We start from the raw sequence: 22,767 nt of genomic DNA, 5'->3' as shown, positions 1-22,767 counted from the left end.
AGCCAATGACCCAATGTTTCGCTGTAGAGTTCGTTTATTGTGAGAGGATGCTGCAGCAATCCAGACAGTAATGGCTGATGTGGGGATGCTCTGTACAATGGCAGTGTAGAATAGTACCAGTATGTTCTGGGAAATGTGGAATTTTACCAACTTCCACAAGAAGTACATCTTCGGCTGAGCCTTTTTGTTATTGAAGGAGATGTAGTTCTCCCATGTGAGGTCCTGCAAAATAATGATGGCCAGGAATCTGAATGTTGGAATGGTGCTCCCTGCAGTATTGCTAATGATGAGTAGGAAGAGAGGAGACACATTTCTCCTGAAGTTGTTATGAATAGTGGCAGTTTTGAGGGCATTTAGTTCCAAATTGTTGTGATTGCACCAGGACATTAGTTTGCTTACTTTCTAGTAAACTTGGATCTGTAGCCTCTGGTGGTTAGTCCAATGACAGTGGTGTTGTCTGCACACTTTATCAGCTGAACTGATGGATCTGTGGAGACACAGTCATTAGCGTATAGAGAAAATAGGAGAGGGAGGGAACACGCTCCTGAGGCGTACCACTGCTGACTGGGTGAGATCTGGAGATGGACTTGCCTAGTCTCACAAACTGCCTCCTGTCAGTGAGGAATCTTGTGATACACCTGCAGATGGGACCTAGAGTGTTAAGTTTGGAGAGTTTCTCTTGCAGAAGATCATGGATGATGGTTTGAAATCAACAAAGAGAATCCTGTCATGTGTACTGGGGAATCGAGGTTTTGTAGAATGAAATCTAGACTGGTAGTAACTTGCATCATCTACAGCACAGCAGCAGTCCCCAACCTTTTTTGCACCGCAGACCAGTTTATTAATGACAATATTCTTGCGGACCGGCCGACCCGGGGGTGGGGGGGTGTAGGGTTGCCAACGGACAAGAGTAACCGTCAAATACATTGTGTTTACCCCGAGAAGACTACCATGGCAATGAAGCCTTGTGCTGGCACCAGTGCGCATGCGTGACTTGCGCGTGCATGTACGTGCCGATTTTTTTCTACAAATCGTTTTTGGCGATTCTGTTCTGGGGGCGTGGGATGTTAATCATGACCAGAATATAGGTGATAAGAGCTATAAGTTACTTATAAGTGGCTAATACACTCAAATTCGTTTCTAAAAGGGTTTGTCTAACGAATTTAATATTAAACACACAGCGCATATTTTCCTCACATAAATATAGTGATAAATCACTTATAACTCAATAGCATCATAACATTTTAAGTAACGTTTGGATATTAAACACACAGCACATATTTTCTCCATACGAACATATGAAATCATTGCAACACACCAATATCGCTGAATCAGTGGGAGCCCTGGGCTTGTTTCCCTGCAGCAAGACGGTGCCATCGAGGGGTGACGGGAGACAGCAATACTCGAAAGGGGTTCCTTATGTCCAGTCTATTCCGCAATTTAGTTTTCCCTTACATTCATCGCAGAGATATGTTGGAAATGGAAGCAACGTTTTCAGTGCTTTCGTGGCTATCTCAGGATATTTAGCCTTGACTTTGATCCGGAATACCGGCAGAGATGTTATGTCAAACATACTTTTCAGCCCGCCATCATTTACAAGCTTGAGGAGTTGATCTCCTTCCCGCGCTGACGTGAATGATGCGCGGTAATGATCTCACGTGCGTAATGACCTTTCATGCGTTCAAGTTCAACAGTGGGCGTGACAGGGAATGAGGAAAGGTGCAGCTGACTCATATCGCCAAATCATATCGTTTCCTCACGGCCCGGTAGCACATGCTTGGCGGCCCGGTGGTTGGGGACCGCTGATCTACAGATCTGGTGCTCTGTAGGTGAACAGCAGATCTAGAAAATTTTGAGTTATGGATTTAGGAAATGACATGATCAACCTTTCAGAAGTCTTCATTATGACTGAAGTGCGTGTAACTTGACTGTTGTCATGAGTCCCGTGATCTTTGATTTTTTTTTGGCGGGGAGGGGGTGTCTGGGATAATAACAGAATACTTGAAACATGCTGAACCAGTGCATAGTTAGGGAGACTGACTGAAAATGTCTGTGAAAACTGTAGATAGCTGGTTAGCACAGTGTCTAAGGATGGCAGAGGAGAAGGAATTGGGGCCTGCAGCCGCCTTGGTTTTTTTTTACTGAAAAACTTTCTCAGCCCCCTTCCTTGATGACAAAGGGCAGACAAAGGTCAAAGGGCTGAATGGGCAGTCGAGGGGGTTTTTGAAGTGTGATCTGCAAATCAAATATGCAATAGAACTCATTCAACCAGTTTGGGAGGAGTGGGATTAGTGGGGCAAGGTGAGTGCCTTGTATTTGTAGTTGGTAATGAACTGACAACTTTTCCAGACTGAAGAACATTCTTTTGCAGAACATCAAAGTTGCTGGTGAACGCAGCAGGCCAAGCAGCATCTATAGGAAGAGGTGCAGTCGACGTTTCAGGCCGAGACCCTTCGTCCTGACGAAGGGTCTCGGCCTGAAACGTCGACTGCACCTCTTCCTATAGATGCTGCTTGGCCTGCTGCGTTCACCAGCAACTTTGATGTATGTTGCTTGAATTTCCAGCATCTGCAGAATTCCTGTTGTCTTTTGCAGAACACTAGTTTTCCAGCTTGACTGAATATTGGTATGGAAGCATATTGATGAAATTTAAATTCAGACATAGTAAAAGTAAACTTAGTTCAACTATTATAATGGAAGCTATGAAGTAAACCAAGGAACAATTAAAACAAGCTCATTGAACTATCAGGAGTTCAGGAATATACATTGCAGCCAAATAAAACAGGAAGCAGTTAACTTGGTGAAGATCCCAAATTACTAAAGTTGTAACTCTTTAAATGGCGCCCTTGGGATTTAACTGATGCCAGAACACAAAAATTGCCCCTCAATCATCTTCCTCTGAGCATCAGAATTTTTTTTTTAAATGCTATGCTTTTAAACTCCTCCAGGTTACATAAGTGTTCTGACAATTATCTGTAACCCAAAGTTTCCCTATGTCAGAAAAGCAATAAGCTAAGATTGCAAAAATTTCACTGGTAAGTTAATTAGCCACACATTTAGGTTAGTTAATTTTAGATCTCAGATCTTATTTAGAACCAGTTAATTAGTACTGACAAGGGCTACAGGTTCAAAACGTGCCAAACCACAGGAGTTATTTATTTATTTACTGAGATACAGTGCGAAGTAGACACTTCTGACCCTTCGTGCCATGCTGTCCAGCAACCCCCGATTTAACCCTAGCCTAATCTCAGGCTAATTTACCTACCAACTGGTACATCTCTAGATTGTGGGACGAAACCAGAGCACCCTAAGGAAACCCAAGTGGTCACGGGGAGAACGTGCAAACTCCTTTCAGACAGCAGAGGGAATATGGACCACGGAATGTCAACCTGTAGAATTTAGTGACATGGTCAAAGAGAGGAACAACCAGATGATGTATTTGTACTATTAGAGAGAGCATTGTTAATTATTAAAAAGCACAGAGTGCAGGTGGATTGTAATGAATAGTAAAGGCCAGTGGGGTGTTCACTGACCTGGAAGAATGCAGGTCAGTTACATGAGGAATGTTAGCAAAGATGGGAGGACATGTTTTTAATCATAAAAACAAAGAGAGGAATCGTTGCTAGACCTAATAATAAGAGAACCAATAAAGGTGAGGGAATTATACACAGATCACCTAGGCAATAACAATAAAGTATTAAAAAGATTGAGAAAGCACAGGAACCAAAGTAATTTTGATGGGATGAAAATGGACCAAGGAACAAAAATCAGAAATATGGACATTTAAAATGAAAGTCAATGCCATTCAGCTGATATATTCTTCAATGCTTTAAATAAATCCAACGAACTAGCAAAGAGTGAAACACCAAAGGCAAATTAAGCAGAAGAAACAAAGTCAAAGCTAAATTTATGCTGAAGCACTGAGCACTCGTGCAATAAAACAGCAGATAGCAAAACAGAATCCAAATTTGGGGGAAAAAATAAAAAAGAAGGGAAGTTATTAAGTAAATAGCAGGGCCCCAGGGTGTGCTGTAGAATAGAAGGTACATAGTTGTATAGTTCTATGAAAGAAGGGTTGCAGGTAGACAGGCTGGTATAGGAAGGATGTCATTAAACTGGACAGCATGCTAAGAAAGATCTACAGGAATGTTTGGAATTGCATTCTCTGGAGCAGAAAACTGGGGCCACAAGTAGACTGGATTGTGAATGTCAGAACAAATATAACAAGTCACTGCATTGTAAGTAGTTTGTTTTGCTTAAAGTAAAAGGAAATGGAAGGTGATATGCTGTAGTGATTGCTGATGGTGTATACCTGCGTTGGGATTGGGTTTCAGCTCAGGATCTTTTTGGTGCCATGCACTTTAATTTCAATAATCTTCAATAGGTGCCTGATGGAAAAATTATTCATCATGATGTCGTCAGTTGACTTGTGCTTCAGTGCATGTACATCTGTTACCTTTCTGCCTGGCTCACTTATTTAAAAATAAATATATACAACTACACGAACAGCCTAGTCAATTAATCTGCAGCTGTATTTCATTCTTACTTGATTTTTCTTAATTTGTATTGTAAAGTAATGTCATTCCCATTCCTTGCACTACAATGCTGGGAAACTGAAATTTTTAAATGTATGTAAATCATTTTTGGCCTTTCACACTTGTTAATACACTTGTGAATCAGAAGAATTTTAACTATGAACAAATTTAATACAAATGTGAAATGTGCCAAAAACTTGTTTGAGATTCAGAACTGTGGAATGTTATTTCCTGTACACAAATGTAAAGGAGAATGAAGTTATTGTCACTCCAGATCTGATGTAGCCCAAAATGTTAGTGGTTTTTGGGTTTAACATAGAACATAGGATAGTACAGCACAGTACAGGCCCTTTGGCCCACAATGTTGTGCTGACCCTTAAACCCTGCCTCCCATATATAACCCCCCACCTTAAATTCCTCCATATATCTGTCTAGTAGTCCAGGGGTCCCCAACCATTTTTGCACCACGGACCGGTTTAATATTGATAATATTCTTGCGGACCGGCCGACCGGGGGGGTGGGGGGGGCCGTGGTTGTTCAAGTAGGGTTAAACTCACCTCGGCATGTCTTTTACAGTTAGGGTTGGCAACTTTCTCACTCCCAAATAAGGGACAAAAGTAGCAGTCAAATACAGGACACTTGTGTTTACCCCGAGAAAGACTACCATGACCATGAAGCCTTGCGTGGGCACCTGTGTGCACATGCATGACGTATGTGATGTGCGTATGCGCGTATGTGCTGATTTTTTTTCCACAAATCGGTTTTGGCTTAATCTTCCCGACTATACTGTACATACATTATTTCTACTTTATGTAAGCTGTGTATTTATCATATCATTCCTGCTTTTATAGAAACATAGAAACATAGAAAATAGGTGCAGGAGTAGGCCATTCGGCCCTTCGAGCCTGCACCGCCATTTATTATGATCATGGCTGATCATCCAACTCAGAACCCAGCCTTCCCTCCATACCCACTGACCCCTGTAGCCACAAGGGCCATATCTAACTCCCTCTTAAACATAGCCAATGAACTGGCCTCAACAGTTTGCTGTGGCAGAGAATTCCACAGATTCACCACTCTCTGTGTGAAGAAGTTTTTCCTAATCTCGGTCCTAAAAGGCTTCCCCTCTATCCTCAAACTGTGACCCCTCGTTCTGGAAAACTATATGTTAGTGTTATTTTAGGTTTTATGTCTTATTTGGTATGATTTGGTAGGTTATTTTTTGGGTCTGGGAACGCTCAAAAAATTTTCCCATATAAATTAATGGTAATTGCTTCTTTGCTTTACGTCATTTCGGTACGAAAGGTTTCATAAGAACGCTCTACCTTAGCGGGGGAAATATGGGACGAGGGCAATCCCGTATGGGACAAACCAATTTAGCTCGATATACGGGATGTCCCAGCAAATACGGGACAGTTGCAACCCTATTCAAGTTCAACAGTGTGTGACAGGGAATGAGGAAAGATGCAGCTGACTCATATCATTTCCTCGTGGCCCAGTAGCACATGCTTTGTGGCCCGGTAGTTGGAGACTGCCGTAGTAGTCTCTTAAATTTCACTAGTGTATCTGCCTCCGCCACTGACTCAGGCAGTGCATTCCAGGCACCAACCACTCTCTGAGTAAATCTCCTCTGTACCCTTTCCAATGCTTCCACATCCTTCCTATAGTGAGGTGACCAGAACTGGACACAGTACTCCAAGTGTGGCCTAACCAGAATTTTATAGAGTTGCATCATTACCTCATGACTCTTAAACTCTATCCCTCAACTTATGAAGGCTAACACCCCACAAGCTTTCTTAACTACCCTAACTACCTGTGAGGCAACTTTCAGGGATCTGTGGACATGTAACCCCAGATCCCTCTGCTCCTCCACACTACCAAGTAACCTACCATTTGCTTTGTACTCTGTCTTGGAGTTTGTCCTTCCAAAGTGTACCACCTCACACTTCTCCAGGTTGAACTCCATCTGCCACTTCTCAGCCCACTCCTGCATCCTATCAATGTCTCTCTGCAATCTTCGACAATCCTCTACACTATCCACAACACCACCAACCTTTGTGTCATCTGCAAACTTGCCAACCCACCCTTCTACCCCCACATCTAGGTCATTAATAAAAATCATGAAAAGTAGAGGTCCCAGAACCGATCCTTATGGGACACCACTAGTCACAACCCAATGTATTCCCTCCACCACGACCCTTTGCTTTCTGCAGGCAAGCCAATTCTGAATCCACCTGGCCAAATTTCCCTGGATCCCATGCCTTCTGACCTTCTGAATAAGCCTACCCTCTGGACCCTTGTCAAATGCCTTACTAAAATCCATATAGATCACATCCACTGCACTACCCTCATTTATATGCCTGGTCACCTCCTTAAAGAACTCTAGCAGGCTTGTTAGACACGATCTAGGATGTTTTGGACATATACATTTAGCAATTGACTTTGGCTATCAGTCTTCACATCCTGGAAATGTTTTGTGGATTTAATTTGGAGTGCAGCTCTGAACAATGTATTCCTAAAAGCTGTGAATCCCAGTCCAGACAATGCTGATTAAAATTCGTTTGGATGTCTTTGCTGTGGATGTGAATCAGGAGGTGTGAAGGTTGTATGTAGGTTCAAAGAAAGCATTGTCCACACATTGTAAATATGGAGTTGCCTTTGATGTTAGGCACATAAAATATCAAACCCCGTGTTGGGCTAGCAGACCTTTCCACCAAAAGCGTCTCCATATGATGCCAGCTTTACCTTGTTTTGTCAAATAAAGAAGCTGCTTTGTACCTATCAGTAATTTTCTCCAGTGACTTCATTCAAGCAACAACACAAAATAACTGCAAAAGGTAAAGATCACACAATAAATATAAATACATGAGATAGCTTGTATATCTTGATTTATATGTCCGTAAAGTGACGCTAGGCTGCATGTAAGGTGACTGACAAGCGATACGTATTAAAGTAGTGGTGCAGTTGATCAGACTTGCTGCTTGGGGAAAGTAACTGTTTATGAATCTGGTGGTTCTGGCATGAATGTGACCGTCTCTCCCTGACAGGAGTGGGACACACAGTCTATGAGCAGGGTGAGTGGCATCCTTCATGATTACTGGCCCCTTTCTCAGCAGCTTTCTTCATATATGTCTTTGATGGCAGGTAGGCTGGGGCAGGTGATACGAAGGGCAGTTTAGACTATCTGTTGAAGAGCCTTCCTGTCTGCCACAGTGCAGTTTCCAAACCAAACAGTGATGCAGCCTGTCAAGATGCTTTCTACTGCACATCTGTAGATGACGTGGGTATGGATATGCATAATCCAGCTCTCTTCAACCTCCTGCAAGTAGAGGTGTTGGTGAGCTTTCTTGATTGTGTAGGATGTGTTCTGGAATCATGATCGGTTGTGCGAGATGTGCACTCTTAGGAGTTTAGATAGATACTTTATTGATCCTAAAAGAAATTACAGTGTCATAGTAGCATTACAAGTGCGCAGATACACAAGTATTAGAAGCTACTTGCAATTTCCACTGCCATGCCACCAATGGGAAGAGGAATGTGATTGGTGTGAGTTCTGCTGAAGTCAATAACTATCTCCTTTGTCTTATTGACATTAAGGAAGAGGTTATTTTCCTGACTCCAGGCTGTAAGCTCTTCCACATCCTCTTTACAGCTGTCATAGCATATCCAGTGATATACCAATGGTATAATACTCTGAAGCACAGTTGGAGTTCGGCGTGGACGGTTACTAGTGCAGTCAGAATTATTAAATTGCTTTGACAATCTAGGGAATTATAAAGCATTGATGAGTAATAGTGACTTCAGGACTATTACGTTCCTTAAGATTGTTATAACTGCGAGTGGTAATGGGAATAAGCTCCCATTACCTATTAAATGCTCCCAGTGGTGTGCGTCTCAAATAGCCTCTGATAACCAGTCTAGTTCCTGGCCTTCATATGTGGCTTAGCTACTGAGCCTGGCAGAGCCGTTTCTACTGACAGGAGAAGGGGCAAAGGTGGCCCTTAAAACGAGTTGCTTCGGACAGATGGGACTCACCAGCTGTAGTTGGCAACTCATCTGGGAGAAGGAAAACTCTGATCTCAAACCTCCGCTACCTTGCGACTATACCCACGTGTCAGGAAAATGCTGGTGTAAACCCAAAGGAAAAATCCAGAGCTGGAGACCCTAAGGCAGTCCTAAGCTGAGTTCAACACTGACTGGCAACTCCTGCGATGCTGCTGGCGCCAAACTGTATCAGAGTCCGCTGTTCCTTTGGACTCATCAGCTGCATGGAGAGAGGGAGCCTGCTACATTGCCAAAAGCTCACCCTCCATATTGTACAGCCTAGACTTGTGTATCGTGGGATACAACATCCATTGTCAACCCTGACTAGTGGAGGGCCTTGGGTAATCCTATAAAGTAGGCTATATCAGATCGGCCAGAAAGCAACTTTAAATTAAAATTGGAAGATTTTGAAAGCTTGAGGGTTAAATTAGTGGCTAAATTAATAATGCATTATATCATTTCCTCTTAGAACAATAATTGGGGGGTTTTACCATCTGTTGGAATTGTTCTGGTCAAAGGTATATTGGTCCGTGTTAAAAGTTGATGAGCAAAGCTAGAATGGAAGTCAAATATTATATTACAGATTGGGTGCTATGGTAGTGTGGTGGCTAGCCTGGCATTATTACAGCTCAGGGCACTGGAGTTCAGAGTTCATTTCCAGCATCCCTTGTAGGGATTCTCTGTAATCCTCTCCACGGAATGTGTGTGTTTTCTTTCGGTGGCTCTGGTTTCCTCCCACAGTCCAAAGATATACCGGGAAGGTTAATTGGTCATTGTAAATTGTCCTGTGAATAGGTTAGGGTTAAATCTGGGTTTGCTGGGCTGGAAGGGCCTATTCTATGCTGTATCTCTAAAAGGAAATAAATAAGAAAATTAAAAAGGGAATAGGATTGTAGATTGTGATTGTAATGTAGATCAGGCTTGTGCTTCTGAATAAGTCCCCCTAAATCTCAGTTAACTGCTGCCAAACTTTGACATTAGCTTGTTTTGTGAATTTCGACAAAACTGGAATGAAGTTGACAGTTCAGATGTTTTTTTTCACCTCATTAGTCATCTAACCTTTGATGTTGCTCTTTCTAAATAGCCATTCTCTCCACTGGTTCACTGATTCTTCTGAATTCTCATGAGAAAATAATATCAATAATTCAACAGGTTATCTATTCATATTTGTATTTCATTCCTTGGACCTCACAAGTAAATGCTGTACTTTGCCCCTCCTGAGGCTTATTTTATCCTCTTTGTAACAGGGTACTAAAACTTCCTCGAGGATGATTTTACATGAGCGATGCAAGCACGAGTAGGCCATTTACAAGTATAATATCAAAATGTGTCTAATGCAATGCAGCTGTCCTGAGAGCTCCAGCAACCAGAGTTGAATCCTAACTTCCATTTTTTTTCTGGGTGGAGTTTGCACATTCTCCCAGTGACTATGTAGCTCCAATTTCCTTCCACATCCTGAAATTACTGGCTGGTAGATTAATTGGCTGCTCTGAAGTGGCACTAAAATACTACCCTAAATGTAGGTGGTTGGAGAGAGAGATTGGGTTATGGGGAATGGAGTGGCTTTGAAAGCCATGTGCTGAATCACTATCTTCTATATTGTTATTACATATGAACTCTTTGTTCTTGCTTCACTATTCAGTAAGATCACGGATAGCTCTTTACCTCAGCGACACTGTCCTGCAGTAATCCCTTAAACCTCTTTTCTCTCCATATGTATGGGTTTACAGATGTTTGTCTCGAATATGGTTAGAGATTGAGTCTTCACGATTTTCTTGGTTAGAGAATTCCAAAGATGCACTATCCTCTGATTTCAGAAACATCTTATTATCTCTGATCTGAATGATCAATTTTAATTTATGATTCCTTGTTCTAGAAACCTCTCCCAGATGAAACATCTGTCCTTGAATCAATTCTGTGATGATCCTTTAAGAATTTTGTACATTTTACTGAGATCATCTCTCATTCAAGATTCAGAAGTGTACAGAAACAGTTTGCTTAATCCTTCCTTGTACTTCATACCTGCCGTCCTGGGAATCACTCTGGTGTACCTTCATTATATTCCCTTTTAAAACCAGTATATCAGGTAGGGGGACCAGACCCGTAAATTACTGCTGTGTTCAAATCCTTTTGGGGTAAATTTCAATGTACAGGAACATTTAAGAAATACTGCAGATGCTAGAAATCTGAAACAGCGCTAGAAGAGTTTAGTATGTCAGGGAACATCGGTGGAAAGAAAAACATTCAGTAGTTTGGATATTGCAATCCTTATCTGACAAAGGGTCTAAGGCCTGAAGTGCTGACTGCTTCTATGTCCAAAATTGCTGCTTGACCTACTGCTAGCAATTTCTGTTTTGTCTCAGATTTCCTGCATGTGCAGTCTTTTTGAATTTTTTCATGCATGTTAGCCTTTCATGGAAGTGGGTTTGTGTACATGAGTAATGACATTTTATGACAATAACAAAGTATTTTCTATTTTCTACAAAGTATTTGATATTTGCTTCAAAGGTCAGCTTCCTATTGGTTTTTCTAATTGCTTTGCTACAAGATTGAGAGGATGGATGTAGATAGGAGGAACTGTGAAATTTTCTCTTTTGGAAGGAAATTAAAAAAAAACCTTCCATGTAGAAGGATCTGTGCCCTAGATCATGAGCTGGGAAAAGTCTTGTAAACAGATAAGGCAAGTAATTAGGAAAACTAATAGAATGTTAAAAGTTGCAATAAGAATCGAAGATATAACTAGGAAAAGTTGTGGTTCAATTGTACAGGACTTTGCTGAAACCACATCTGAAGTGTACAGTGTCATTCTCACAAATGCATGGGAAACAGTCCAGCCTTTGCTAGACTAAAACCTGGAATGTGCAGGTTTTCTTAAGAGAAAGACTGTATAGGCAAGGCTTGAATTAGCTGGAGTTTAGAAGAGTCAAAGAAGATTTGATTGAAACATAGTAGTTCCCAAACGGAATGCAAGGCATTGTTCCTCCAACCTGAGTGTGGACTCTTCACGACAGTAGAGGAGGCCATGGACTGACATGTCGGATTGGCGATGGCATTTTTCATAAGTAACAGGTTGGGAAGAGGTATAGTCCAGGTAGTAGTGAGAGTTGGTGGGTTTATAAAAGAGATCAGTAGATAAGCTGACTATAGAGATAGAGACGGTGGGAGGGAGGTGTTGGAAATGGACCTGAGAGACCTTGGCAGGTTGAATGTAGAGAGGATATTACTCTTCTGGGAAAACCTAAAACTAGTGGTCTCTGTTTAAGAATGATTCATTTAAGGCAGAGATGAGATTTTATTTTTGTTTCATTCCTTGTCGTTGAAGGTTTTGAGATATTGTTTCAAGTAGTTTAGCCCACCTTCTTGGCCAATCCTTTTTAAACGGGGAGAATTGTTCCCACTCCAGCTCTTGGTTCTGAAATTTTTGTCACAGATATGACAGGAACTGCTTGATGGGGTGGGTGGAACTTGGAACTTTTATCAGAAGATGGTAGAAGTAGAGATTTTGACTTCTTTTAAGATAAAGTTAGATAAGCACTGATGAGCAGGTAGAGGTGGGGAGCTGTAAAAGTTACCACAGGTGGATGGGAACGTTACCAGATAGAAAGAAGTGTAGATGTGATGACAATGCTGCTCAACACCAGCCTGTACTGACACTGGTTCTGTTGTGGACTCACTGGTAAATCATGTATTTTGTATCTCTCATGAAGATAAGGCGGTGACAAGAACCCAGTCAACGCAACATCAATAGTCAAGATGCAGATTGCGGACAACACTTATATATGACTACCTCTAGAGGCCAAACTCCAGATATTTACCAACTTGTCCACCAAAGCATGTGCAAGGATGAATCTTGCACATTTTATCTGCAAAGTAAATAATCTCCAACTGTCTTTCCCAGCTGTACTAATATAATCATTAACAATGAAGAAGCAAACAAGAGAAAATCTGCAGATGCTAGAAATCCCAAAAAAGGGTTTAACTCTACTTGTCTTTTTTTTCTCCAGTCCTGCTGAAGGGCCTTGGCCAGAAATGTCGACTATACTCTTTTCCGTAGATGTTGATTGGCCTGCTGAGTTCCTCCAGCATTTTGTGTGTGTCACTGACAATGAAGCTTCATGATGAGATCCGAGAATGCTTCCCATTGTCTCAGGAGCCACTTCTCAGCAAAAGCAGGCATTGGTGATGAAAATCACTATCAGTGTATCAACACAGTCCTTGGCTGTTGGAGGAAAGAGGGTGTTTGAGAACTGAAATTTCAATCCTGACACAAAAGTCACATTTTACTGGGCAACATTGATACCTGTCCTCCCATAGGTTTCTTGGACATGGACTACCTGAAGCAGGTGTCTCAAAGCAATGGCAAAGATACCACCATCAACATCTGCAAATTCCTCTTTGTCAACTGTTGGGATAAGTGAACCAGCATCAGTATCTTTTCTGGCCCAACCTCCCCAACATTGAGACTTAAAATAAATTCAGTCACCCCAGTTGGACTATTCTTAAGTTTGTCCTCGCCTTGTAGTGTACCATGCTGCTGCTGCAAAAAGCTAACTTTCATAGCAATTAATTCAAGCTGTGCTTGGACTGAAAAAAAATTTAAAAATGTCTCAACCCCCTTAAAAATGCAATATTCCCTCCGAATTCTTTGATCTTGACAACAAAAAAAGTGAAGGAGGAGTACTTAAGAAGGCAATTATTATCGTTACAAGAGAAGCACACAGGGAGCCCAAGACAGATAGTAGAAGGAGCTTCATTGCTCAGCAAACCACTGATCCATCCAGCCAGCGAGCACTTCTTGTCTCAGCTACGACGAGTCCTGAGAACCCAATGAACCAGTGTGGAATCCAATTCTCCTTCATCCCATTGGACTGGCTAAGAAGATGGATTGATTTGCTTGAAGCAGGATTTTTAACACCCCAAGAACGGAATAAAATGGGACTGAGACCTCTTAAATCCAGCCCCACTGTTCTATATGACTGACTGAATTGCCCCTGTCCTCATTCTTCTCTGTTTTTAGGTCCCCATTGCCCTCAATTCCTGACCTTTCAAAAATTATATACCTCTGCTTTCAAACAGCCAGTGTCCATTAGCCTCTTGGGCAGAAAATTCCAGTGATTCTCCAACCTCTGGAAGAAGAAATTATCATGAACAATGGTTTTAAAAGAAGAGCCCATCATCTTAAAATTCCATGCTCTCATTTGGGCTTGTATTTCATGAGTCAAACAAACTCTGAATAATAAGTTCTCTGACTGTTTTGCACCCCTCTCTGATCATTTTACAATCTAAATGTCCTCCCTTCTGAAAACTAAGTCAAATTGGAATTGTCACATGTATCGACATACAGTGAGAAACTTGTCTTGCACACTGTTCATAAAGATCAGACCATTAAGGTGCATTGAGGTAGAGCAAGATTAAATAATAACTGTGCGGAATAACGTGTAACAGCTACAGAGCAAGTGCAGTGCAGATAAACAATAAGGTGTGAGGTGCAATGAGGTAGATTATGGGGGTCAAAGGTCCCATCATCTTTCTACATAACTATTTGTTGGTCTTATAACAGTGGAGTTGGTTCTGTCCGTGAGCCTGGTGGTTATGTGCTTTTGGGTTTTTGTATCCTCTGCTCACCACAATGATCTTCTTCCTTTCAATGGTCTAAAGGTGTGGGATCCCTGAATAGCAACAGTTGGAAAGAGAGGGCAGGTTGAGAGCTCCTGGAGGAGCTTGCAGCTCTGAGGCACAGGACAGGAGATAAGTGTCAAGGACTGACATCACAGTATGTCGAAGGCAGGTAAAGTTATTGGTAATCATTTACATTGATATATTTATTAAATATGATTAAGTACATAACTAAACAATGAATAAATGCATATCATTCAATTGATGAAGTTTAATTTTGTATTCAGTCAGAGAGTTTAATGATAAGGCGGTATGTATCTGAAGGATCAAAGTACTGAGGCAGCAGAATGCAGAAGACCTACTATTATATCCAGAAAACCTACATGCATAGGGAGTGCTTCAGATTTTAAGATTTGAGAGCTTCAGCAATTATTAATATTTCTTGGGTGTATCTAAAAGATTGAGTTGCCCCTGGTTCTCGTCACACAGTGTAAGACTGTAAAGGCAAAGGGGGAATGGGTATCCACCAACGGACAATGAACGAACACAAAGAGATAAGGCAGAAGTCCTACTAAATCAATTTTGCTGTCTAAGTATGCTTAATGCCCATCTGTATGCTGGTGAGAATGATAGTTCTGTAGCAAGGGCTTTTTTAGGTATATGGAAACACATAAAGTTTGTTGTGGTGAGAGATTTTAACTTTCCTAATATTGATTGGCATCTCCTTAGTGCAAGGGGTTTAGATGGGGTGGAGTTTGTTAGGTGTGTTCAGGAAGATTTTCTGATGCAATATGTAGATAAGCCAACTAGAGGAGAGGCTGTACTTGATCTGGTATTGGGAAGTGAACCTGGTCAGGTGTCAGATATCTCAGTGGGAGAGCATTTTGGAAGTAGTGACCACAACTCTTATCTCCTTCACCATAGCGCTGGAGAGGGATAGGAGCAGAGATTTTGGGAAAACATTTAATTTGGGTAGGGGGAAATATGATGCTATTAGGCAGGAACTTGGAAGCATAAATTGGGAGCAGATGCTGTCAGGGAAATGCACTGCAGAAATGTGGCAAATATTCAGGGAACACTTGCATGGAGTTCTGCATAGGTATGTTCCATTGAGGCAGGGAAAGCATGGTAGGATTAAAGAACCATGGTGTACAAAGTATGTAGAAATTCTAGTTGAAAAGAAAAGCTTACAAAAGGTTCAAGAAACTAGGTGCTGTTAGAACTCTAGAAAATTACAAGGTTGCTAGGAAAGAGTTTAAGAATGGAATTAGGAGAGCCAGAAGGGGCCATGAGAAGGCCTTGGTGAACAGGATTAAGGAAAACCCCAAGGCATTCTACAAGTATGTAAAGAGGAAGAGGATGAGCTGTGTGACAATAGGACCAATCGGGTGCGATAGTGGAAACATGTGAATGGAGTCAGAGAAAGTAGCGGAGGTACATAATGAACACTTTGCTTCAGTATTCACCAGGGAAAAAGAATTGTGGGGATGACTTACAGCAGATGGAAACGCTTCAGCATATAGACATTAAGAAAAGAGAATGTGCTGGAGCTTTTGAAAAGCATTAAGTTAGATAAGTCACCGGGACTGGATAGATATATATACCCCAGGCTACTGTGGGAAGTGAGAAAGGAGATTGCTGAGCCTCTTGTGATGATCTTTGCATCACCAATAGGGATGGGAGAAGTACCAGAGGATTGGAGGGTTGCAAATGTTCTTCCCTTGTTCAAGAAAGGGTGTAGAGATAACTCAGGATATTATAGACCAGTGAGTCTGACTTCAGTGGTGGGTTAGTTGTTGGACAAAATCCTGAGAGACAGGATTTATGATCATCTGCAGAGACATGATATGATTAGGAATAGTCAGCATGGCTTTGTCAAGGGCAGGTCACTTGTTACAGGCTTGATTGAGTTCTTTGAGGATGTAACAAAACATATTGATGAATGTAGAGCAGTGGACGTAGTGTATATGGATTTCAGTAAGGCATTTGATACCGTTCCCCATGCAAGGCTCCTTCAGAAAGTAAGGAGGCATGGGATCCAAGGAGACCTTGCTTTGTGGATCTAGAATTGGTTTGCCCACAGAAGGCAAAGGTGGTTGTGGAGGTTCAGTCCTGACACAAAAGGCACAGTCTACTGGGCAACACTGATACCTGTCCTCCCATAGGTTTCTTGGGCATGAACTACCTGAAGCAGGTGTCTCAAAGCAATGGAAAGATACCACTATCAACATCTGCAAACATCTTCATGTCTGGTCACCTCACTACAGGAAGGATGTGGATACTATGGAGAGAGTGCAGAGGGGATTTACAAGGATATTGCCTGGATTGGAGGGCATACCTTATGAGAATAGGTTGAGTGTACTTGGCCTTTTCTCCTCGGAGTGACGGAGGATGAGAGATGACCTGATAGAGGTGTATAAGATGATGAGGGGCATTAATTGTGTGGATAGCCAGAGGCTTTTTTCCAGGGCTGAAGTGGCTAACACAAGGGGGAAGAGTGTAAGGTGCTTGGAAATAGGTACTGAGGGGATGTCAGGGGTAAGTTTTTCACACAGAGAGTGGTAGGTGTGTGGAATGCACTGACAGCGGCGGCAGTGGAAGCGGATACAATAGGGTCTTTTAAATGCCTCTTAGATAGGTACATGGAGCTTAGAAAACTAGAGGGCTATGCGCTAGGGAAATTCTAGGCAGTTTCTAGAGTGGGTTACATGGTTGGCACAACTTTGTGGGCTGGAGGGCCTGTAATGTGCTGTAAGTCTCTATATTCTATGCTTACAGTTATTTGCAAAGTTTCTTTATGAAAAAATGTAAGCATGAGCTTGGATTCTGTTTGTCTTTCCATATTAACCATGTGCAGTTTTGATTTTAAACCTTTCATTTCCTGTCATTTCTCTATGCTTATTTTGAATTGTCATTTTGTGGTTTGAGCTTATTGGGAAATGATCTCAACCTCAAATGTGCATCCCTCTACACACCATTTATTTGAGTTACTGTCGCCTCCCTGTCAACTTAAAACCAGTTTGGCCATTCTCCTCTGACTTCTCTTATTAGAAGGCATTTTCGTCCACCGATTTGTCGCTCACTGGATGTTTTGTTTTGCTTTTCGCACCATTCTGTGTAGACTGTAGAGACTGTTGTATGTGACGATCAGAAGATCAGCAGATTCTGAGATACTCAAAACACCCCATCTTACACCATTCATGGTGCATGGTCAAAGTCACTTTGATTACCTTTCTGATGTTTGGTCTGAACAACAACTGAACTTCTTGACCATGTCTGCATGCTTTCATGCATTGAGTTGCTGTCACGTAATTGGCTAGTTAGAAATTTTCATTAATGAGATGTAACTAATAAAGTAGCCATTGAGTATAAATGTTCAGTACATATATTCATATTTTTCTTATTACAATTAATATTGTTCATCCTTTTTATAAAGGTGCATTTGAGGCTTTAAAGACAGAGCACAAGGGAAAATGTTAAAAACCAGCAAGGTATAGAATTATTAATATCAGTCACAAAATTAATAAGTAGTGAAAGTTATAACACTATAATGTTCAGTGTATTAATACAGTGAAAGTAGTTTTTTCAGTATTATATTATTGTTCTTTACTTGCAATGTTATATTAATGATTTACATTAAAACAAGTTTGTTGGAGCAGGAAATTAGAGGGTTTTAGAGAAAGGGAATATTAAAACGGGGATTTTGTAATGATCTGGACATGGAAGATAATCAATATTTTGGATAGCAATAATGTAAATACAATATTGAGAATGCTAACACATTAAAAGCATTCTGCTTGCACTTTGTAATAATGATGCAAATGCAAAAGTTGGGATTAATATGTGTAAGATAAATGAATTGGTGGTAAAGTACTTGTTAAACTGATTAATAAAATAGTTAAGGCAGAAAAGGAATATAATGGACAACAGCAATGGATATAATCTGGAATAAATGGGAATTGGATATAGCACATTTGACAGAGAATGTTGATCTTCTGTATTTAACTGTTCCAGATCGGTTAAATATTATTACTAATGGCCACATCACAGTGTTTATGCCTACGAAGGCAACTAAGGTGATTTTAAAAAGAATGTTTAGGAAGTGCAAATAGCTACAATGGATTTGTATAAATGGTAGCCCTAATAACCCTTAGTCAATGAAGTTATTCTAGGCAGAAATGCAGGTGATAGCTATCAAATAAGGTAATGTGTAGTTTGGAAATTATAATGCTGTGGAAGAGAATAGATTATTACTAAGAACATATCTGAAACAGCAGGTGCAGTCATAATGTTCCCCGCTTATAGTTATGCTAGATTCTCAATGCAGACTTAAAGAACTTTCTCATGTGAACTAGGCCAGATATCACCCTTTTGAGAGTAACATATAAAGGACAAGGGAAATTGTGTATAATATATTAAGGACATTCTGATTTAGGACGGCTCTACTAATTCTATCAGAACAGCAAACCAAAATCCAAAGCAGTGCTGTAAAAATTATGTTAGCATCAAACAATGAACTAAGAAGTTGGAACAAAATTAATGGAAATGAAAACCATATCCTGGTGGGATGACATATGAAGTGGGGGCAGCAATGGACCAATCTATCCATGGCTTTGCTTAGTGTCAACAGACTGATGTAATTTTGATCACAAGTAATAGTCACAGTAGTTTATTCAGTTGTTTGGAACAAAGCTGAAACAACACATGCCCTCGCTGTGCACACTTATCTCATTTATTGAAAAAATGAAGGCAAAGTTTTTTCAATAGAAGTATAAGTGCCACATGTAAGTGAGTGATCATTTAAGCTGAGGTTTGCACAATCAAAGGTGGGATTGCAGAATAGGAACACTTGGGAATTCAGCTAAGTCTATGAGAATGTACTACAAATTTGGTATTGGTTCATTATTGTCACATGTGCTAAGATACAGTTAAAGGCTTCTCTTGCATACTGTTTATAAGATTACATCATTACACTTTATGCATGCCTCACTAGTCAAATGGACCAGGAAAGAATATTATCTTAAACTTATTACTAATTAGGTCTAATGTTGAAAGATGTTGGAGGAGAAATAAATGTGTCAGTGAGGCAAAGGTGTTGGGAATTGTCTTCAGGTCGTGGACGAGATGGGGAAGACTGCCTCGAGAACAGCAGCTTGGGTTGGATAGACAATTACAAATTAGTAATCGTGGTAAGGAGGGTGTTATGTGTCTTACAATTTAGATTTTTGACTGAGACATCTGAGGAACTCACAAAAAAAAAACGAAGTTTGTTTATGACAGATGTAGTTCTGAGTAACATTATACAAGCACAGAGCCTGTGAGCATGGAACTAAAAAGGGTGTATGAACAGGAGTTTTGAGCTGTATTGACAGTGTAACCCTTGAACAGACTTATGAGTGAGAGGGAGTACCCAGAGTTTTGAATTCCATGCACATTGCTAGCTCAAATGATGCTAGTAATGCATCATATTAAGGTGAGCTGTGAGTGCTTGTCAGTGTGCTGGTTTTTTGGGTACATAAGCTGGTAAATTGATATTATTGTCAGATGGACTGAAGTACACTGAAAAATTTGTCTTGCAATTCATCCATACAGATCAATTTATGACAACTGTTCTTTGAGCTAGTTCAAGGTTAAAACAAATAACAGTGTGGACTAACGTGCTACAATACAGAGAAAGTGCAGGACAGGTAGACGGTAAGGTGCAAGTATGTTACCATGGCAGCGTGACGGTTAGTGTAGCACTATTACAGTTTGGGGTGTTGGAGTTCGGAGTTTGGAGTTCAGTTCACCATCTGTATAGTGCTTGTGCTTCCTCCCTGTGAATGCATGGGTTTCCTCCGGGTGCTCCAGTTTCCTTCCTCCCACAGTCCAAAGATGTACTGATTGGTAGGTTAATTGGTCATTGCAAATTGTCCTGCGGTTAGGCTTGGGTTAAATAGGTGGGTTGATGAGCAGTGTAGCTCAATGGGCTGGAAGGTCCTGTTCTGTACTGTCTCCCTAAAGAAATAACTGTAGGTTGAGAAGTCAGCGTCCACTGTTATAGGACATTCAGGGGTTCTGTAGCAGTGGGACAGGGCTGTCCTTGAGACTGGTGATGCAATTTCAGGGTTTTATATCTTTTGCCCAATAGGAGGAGGGGAGAAGAGGGAGCATCCAGGATTCTCCATTTTCCAACATAATTGTGATTCTAATAGTTTCTCTGGAGAGAACTGCAGAATCGAGTTAGAGACATAAGCAAATGTTGGTAAGTGTGTGGCCTTTGGTTGGTATTTTGCCTCACTAGAGAGCCTGAATGAAGCAAGTCACTAGCTGTGGAATATTTTGAAGGAACAAGATCCACCAAGGTCATAGTTCATTTTAGTACCAATGATACACTTAGAAAGAGAATGTTATAGTCATAGTCATAGTCATACTTTATTGATCCCAGGGGGAAATTGGTTTTCGTTACAGTTGCACCATAAATAATAAATAGTAATAGAACCATAAATAGTTAAATAGTAATATGTAAATTATGCCAGTAAATTATGAAATAAGTACAGTGTCTGACCCTCCAAGGGAGGAGTTGTAAAGTTTGATGGCCACAGGCGGGAATGACTTCCCATGACGCTCTGTGCTGCATCTCAGTGGAATGAGTCTCTGGCTGAATGTACTCCTGTGCCCAACCAGTACATTATGTAGTGGATGGGAGACATGACCAAGATGGCATGCAACTTAGACAGCATCCTCTTTTCAAACACCACCGTCAGAGAGTCCAGTTCCATCCCCACAACATCACTGGCCTTACGAATGAGTTGTCCTTTGACTCTGTACAGTCGAAAAGCAGGAAGGAAATTAATTAGTAAGCAGGATCTTGAATGTAGCGATATCCCAATTATTCTCAATATCACTTGATACGCAGGAGTAAGAGCATGCTATAGGGAAGGGGTATGAACAGAGTTTTGGATCACTGAAACATTGGGAAAGTTAGGGATCTGTGTGGGCTGAACATGTTGTACTGGTTTCTTGGTAAATTTACTTCGATAAAGGGGAGTTGTAAAGAAACTTGTAAAGCTTGTAGTTAGAAGAGTCATCAAAATTTGAAGTGTTGACATTTTGGTCAGTGAATGAAGTTTACAGGGTGATTTTTCAACATATCCAGTAAAAATGCATTTTGGTTCAAGTTACTTGAAAATTTTTATCTTCAGACTGAATTTTCCTTATGCCCTCACATTTTTAATAAAATGGATAATTACGAGCAGCGATTGATAAGTGCGTGGCCTAACATAGAAGGAGTCAAGTTCAGAAAACCTAGCACATTTATTTTTCAACATAGTCCCCTCCTACATGTACACACTTAACCCAGTGGTCGTGGAGCATACGGATCCCGTCTTTGTAGAAGTGGTCCACAGTAGAAGTGATTGATAAGTTCGTGGCCTAAGGTAGAAGGAGATGAGTTATACAGCTCTCGTTACGTACACGTGCAGTTCAACTCTTTGTAATAAGTCACTGTAATAAGTCACTATCAGACAAGAATGATCACACCATTTAGTGGGAGCTGCAAGATATACAAATCATTTTCAATATGTATGACTTCGGAAAGCAAGGCATTCAATGAGTGATTGGAGGCAAATGTACTAACATTATAATTTTCACAAGGAGCAAAGCAGGGAGAATCATTATAAATGGATAAGGTAATCATTGGAACAGAAGCATCTGAATGCCCAGCACTGACTACAATACACAGCATTTTTAATGGGCCTTGTAGTTTTGTGTTTACATACTGTTAGGCCTTTTGTGACCTCAAACTACAGGAGATGACATGCTTAAAATAAGCCGTTCTGCATGCCTGTGCCAGTGCTATGTAAGATATTCGAAAATAATAGCTGAAACTGGCAAGTTGGATTCTAGTTGAGCTGATGTCTCATATTTTGACTAATTTTGGATTTGCATCAAAATGTTGATAGAATTATTGGTTTTTATTATATATATATAATTTGAATGCAAATATATTAATATTTAATGCAGAGCAATATTGCATGCAAGATATTGATATAGTAAACCCATTACATATAGTTCTATATTATAATTTTACTATTTGATACATTTTAAATTGAGTATTCATATTTAATTTTGATTTTCTTTTTCAAAAGTACTATCCAAGTGGAAGTTTTTGAGCAATAATGAAATGTATTAAACATCTGTTGAAATAAAACAATGATATTTTTGCAGAAATTAATTGATATGTATTATTTTGTTTTTTCTGCAGAGAAGGCAAGTGAAACGAATTTATTTCAACTATTACCACCACCTTAATTTGGACTGCCATCTTTTCACATTCATTAACACTGAGACTGGGATTTCCCTGCTGTTACTATGGTAACTTAGTATTTATGGATATCTGTTATATTGCAATGTATAAAGAATGTTATGTAAAGCTGGTCATTATTGTGCCTTGTACTAAACAACTTTTAATTTCTGCAGCCTATGTTCCACTTAGTAACTTGTACAGCATAATTTTTAAAATCTAGGCATCACTGGAAAGCTAGCATTTATTGTCTATATCTAAATGCACTTTGAACTTAAATGTCCTCTG

The 22,767-nt window shown here is 40.5% G+C and overlaps 1 protein-coding gene across 7 annotated transcripts in view; it reads left to right on the top strand.

Moving 5' to 3' along the window:
- Positions 1–22,767, top strand: part of LOC134345631 (interleukin-15-like) — a 117,140-nt gene that overhangs the window by 38,600 nt on the left and 55,773 nt on the right. For 3 of the 7 annotated variants that reach the window (XM_063046610.1, XM_063046611.1, XM_063046609.1), the window contains exon 2: positions 22,441–22,550. In XM_063046610.1, coding sequence (XP_062902680.1) covers positions 22,441–22,550 — 110 coding nt within the window. Of the gene's footprint in view, positions 1–14,237; positions 14,368–17,631; positions 17,687–20,325; positions 20,440–22,440; positions 22,551–22,767 lie in introns of all 7 variants that reach the window. The other 4 variants (XM_063046615.1, XM_063046612.1, XM_063046616.1 and 1 more) reach the window with 3 other exon arrangements.

Source organism: Mobula hypostoma, chromosome 4, assembly GCF_963921235.1.
Source record: "Mobula hypostoma chromosome 4, sMobHyp1.1, whole genome shotgun sequence".
NCBI classification, from domain to species: Eukaryota; Metazoa; Chordata; class Chondrichthyes; order Myliobatiformes; family Myliobatidae; genus Mobula; species Mobula hypostoma.
This window is presented reverse-complemented; position numbering and strand designations above follow the sequence as displayed.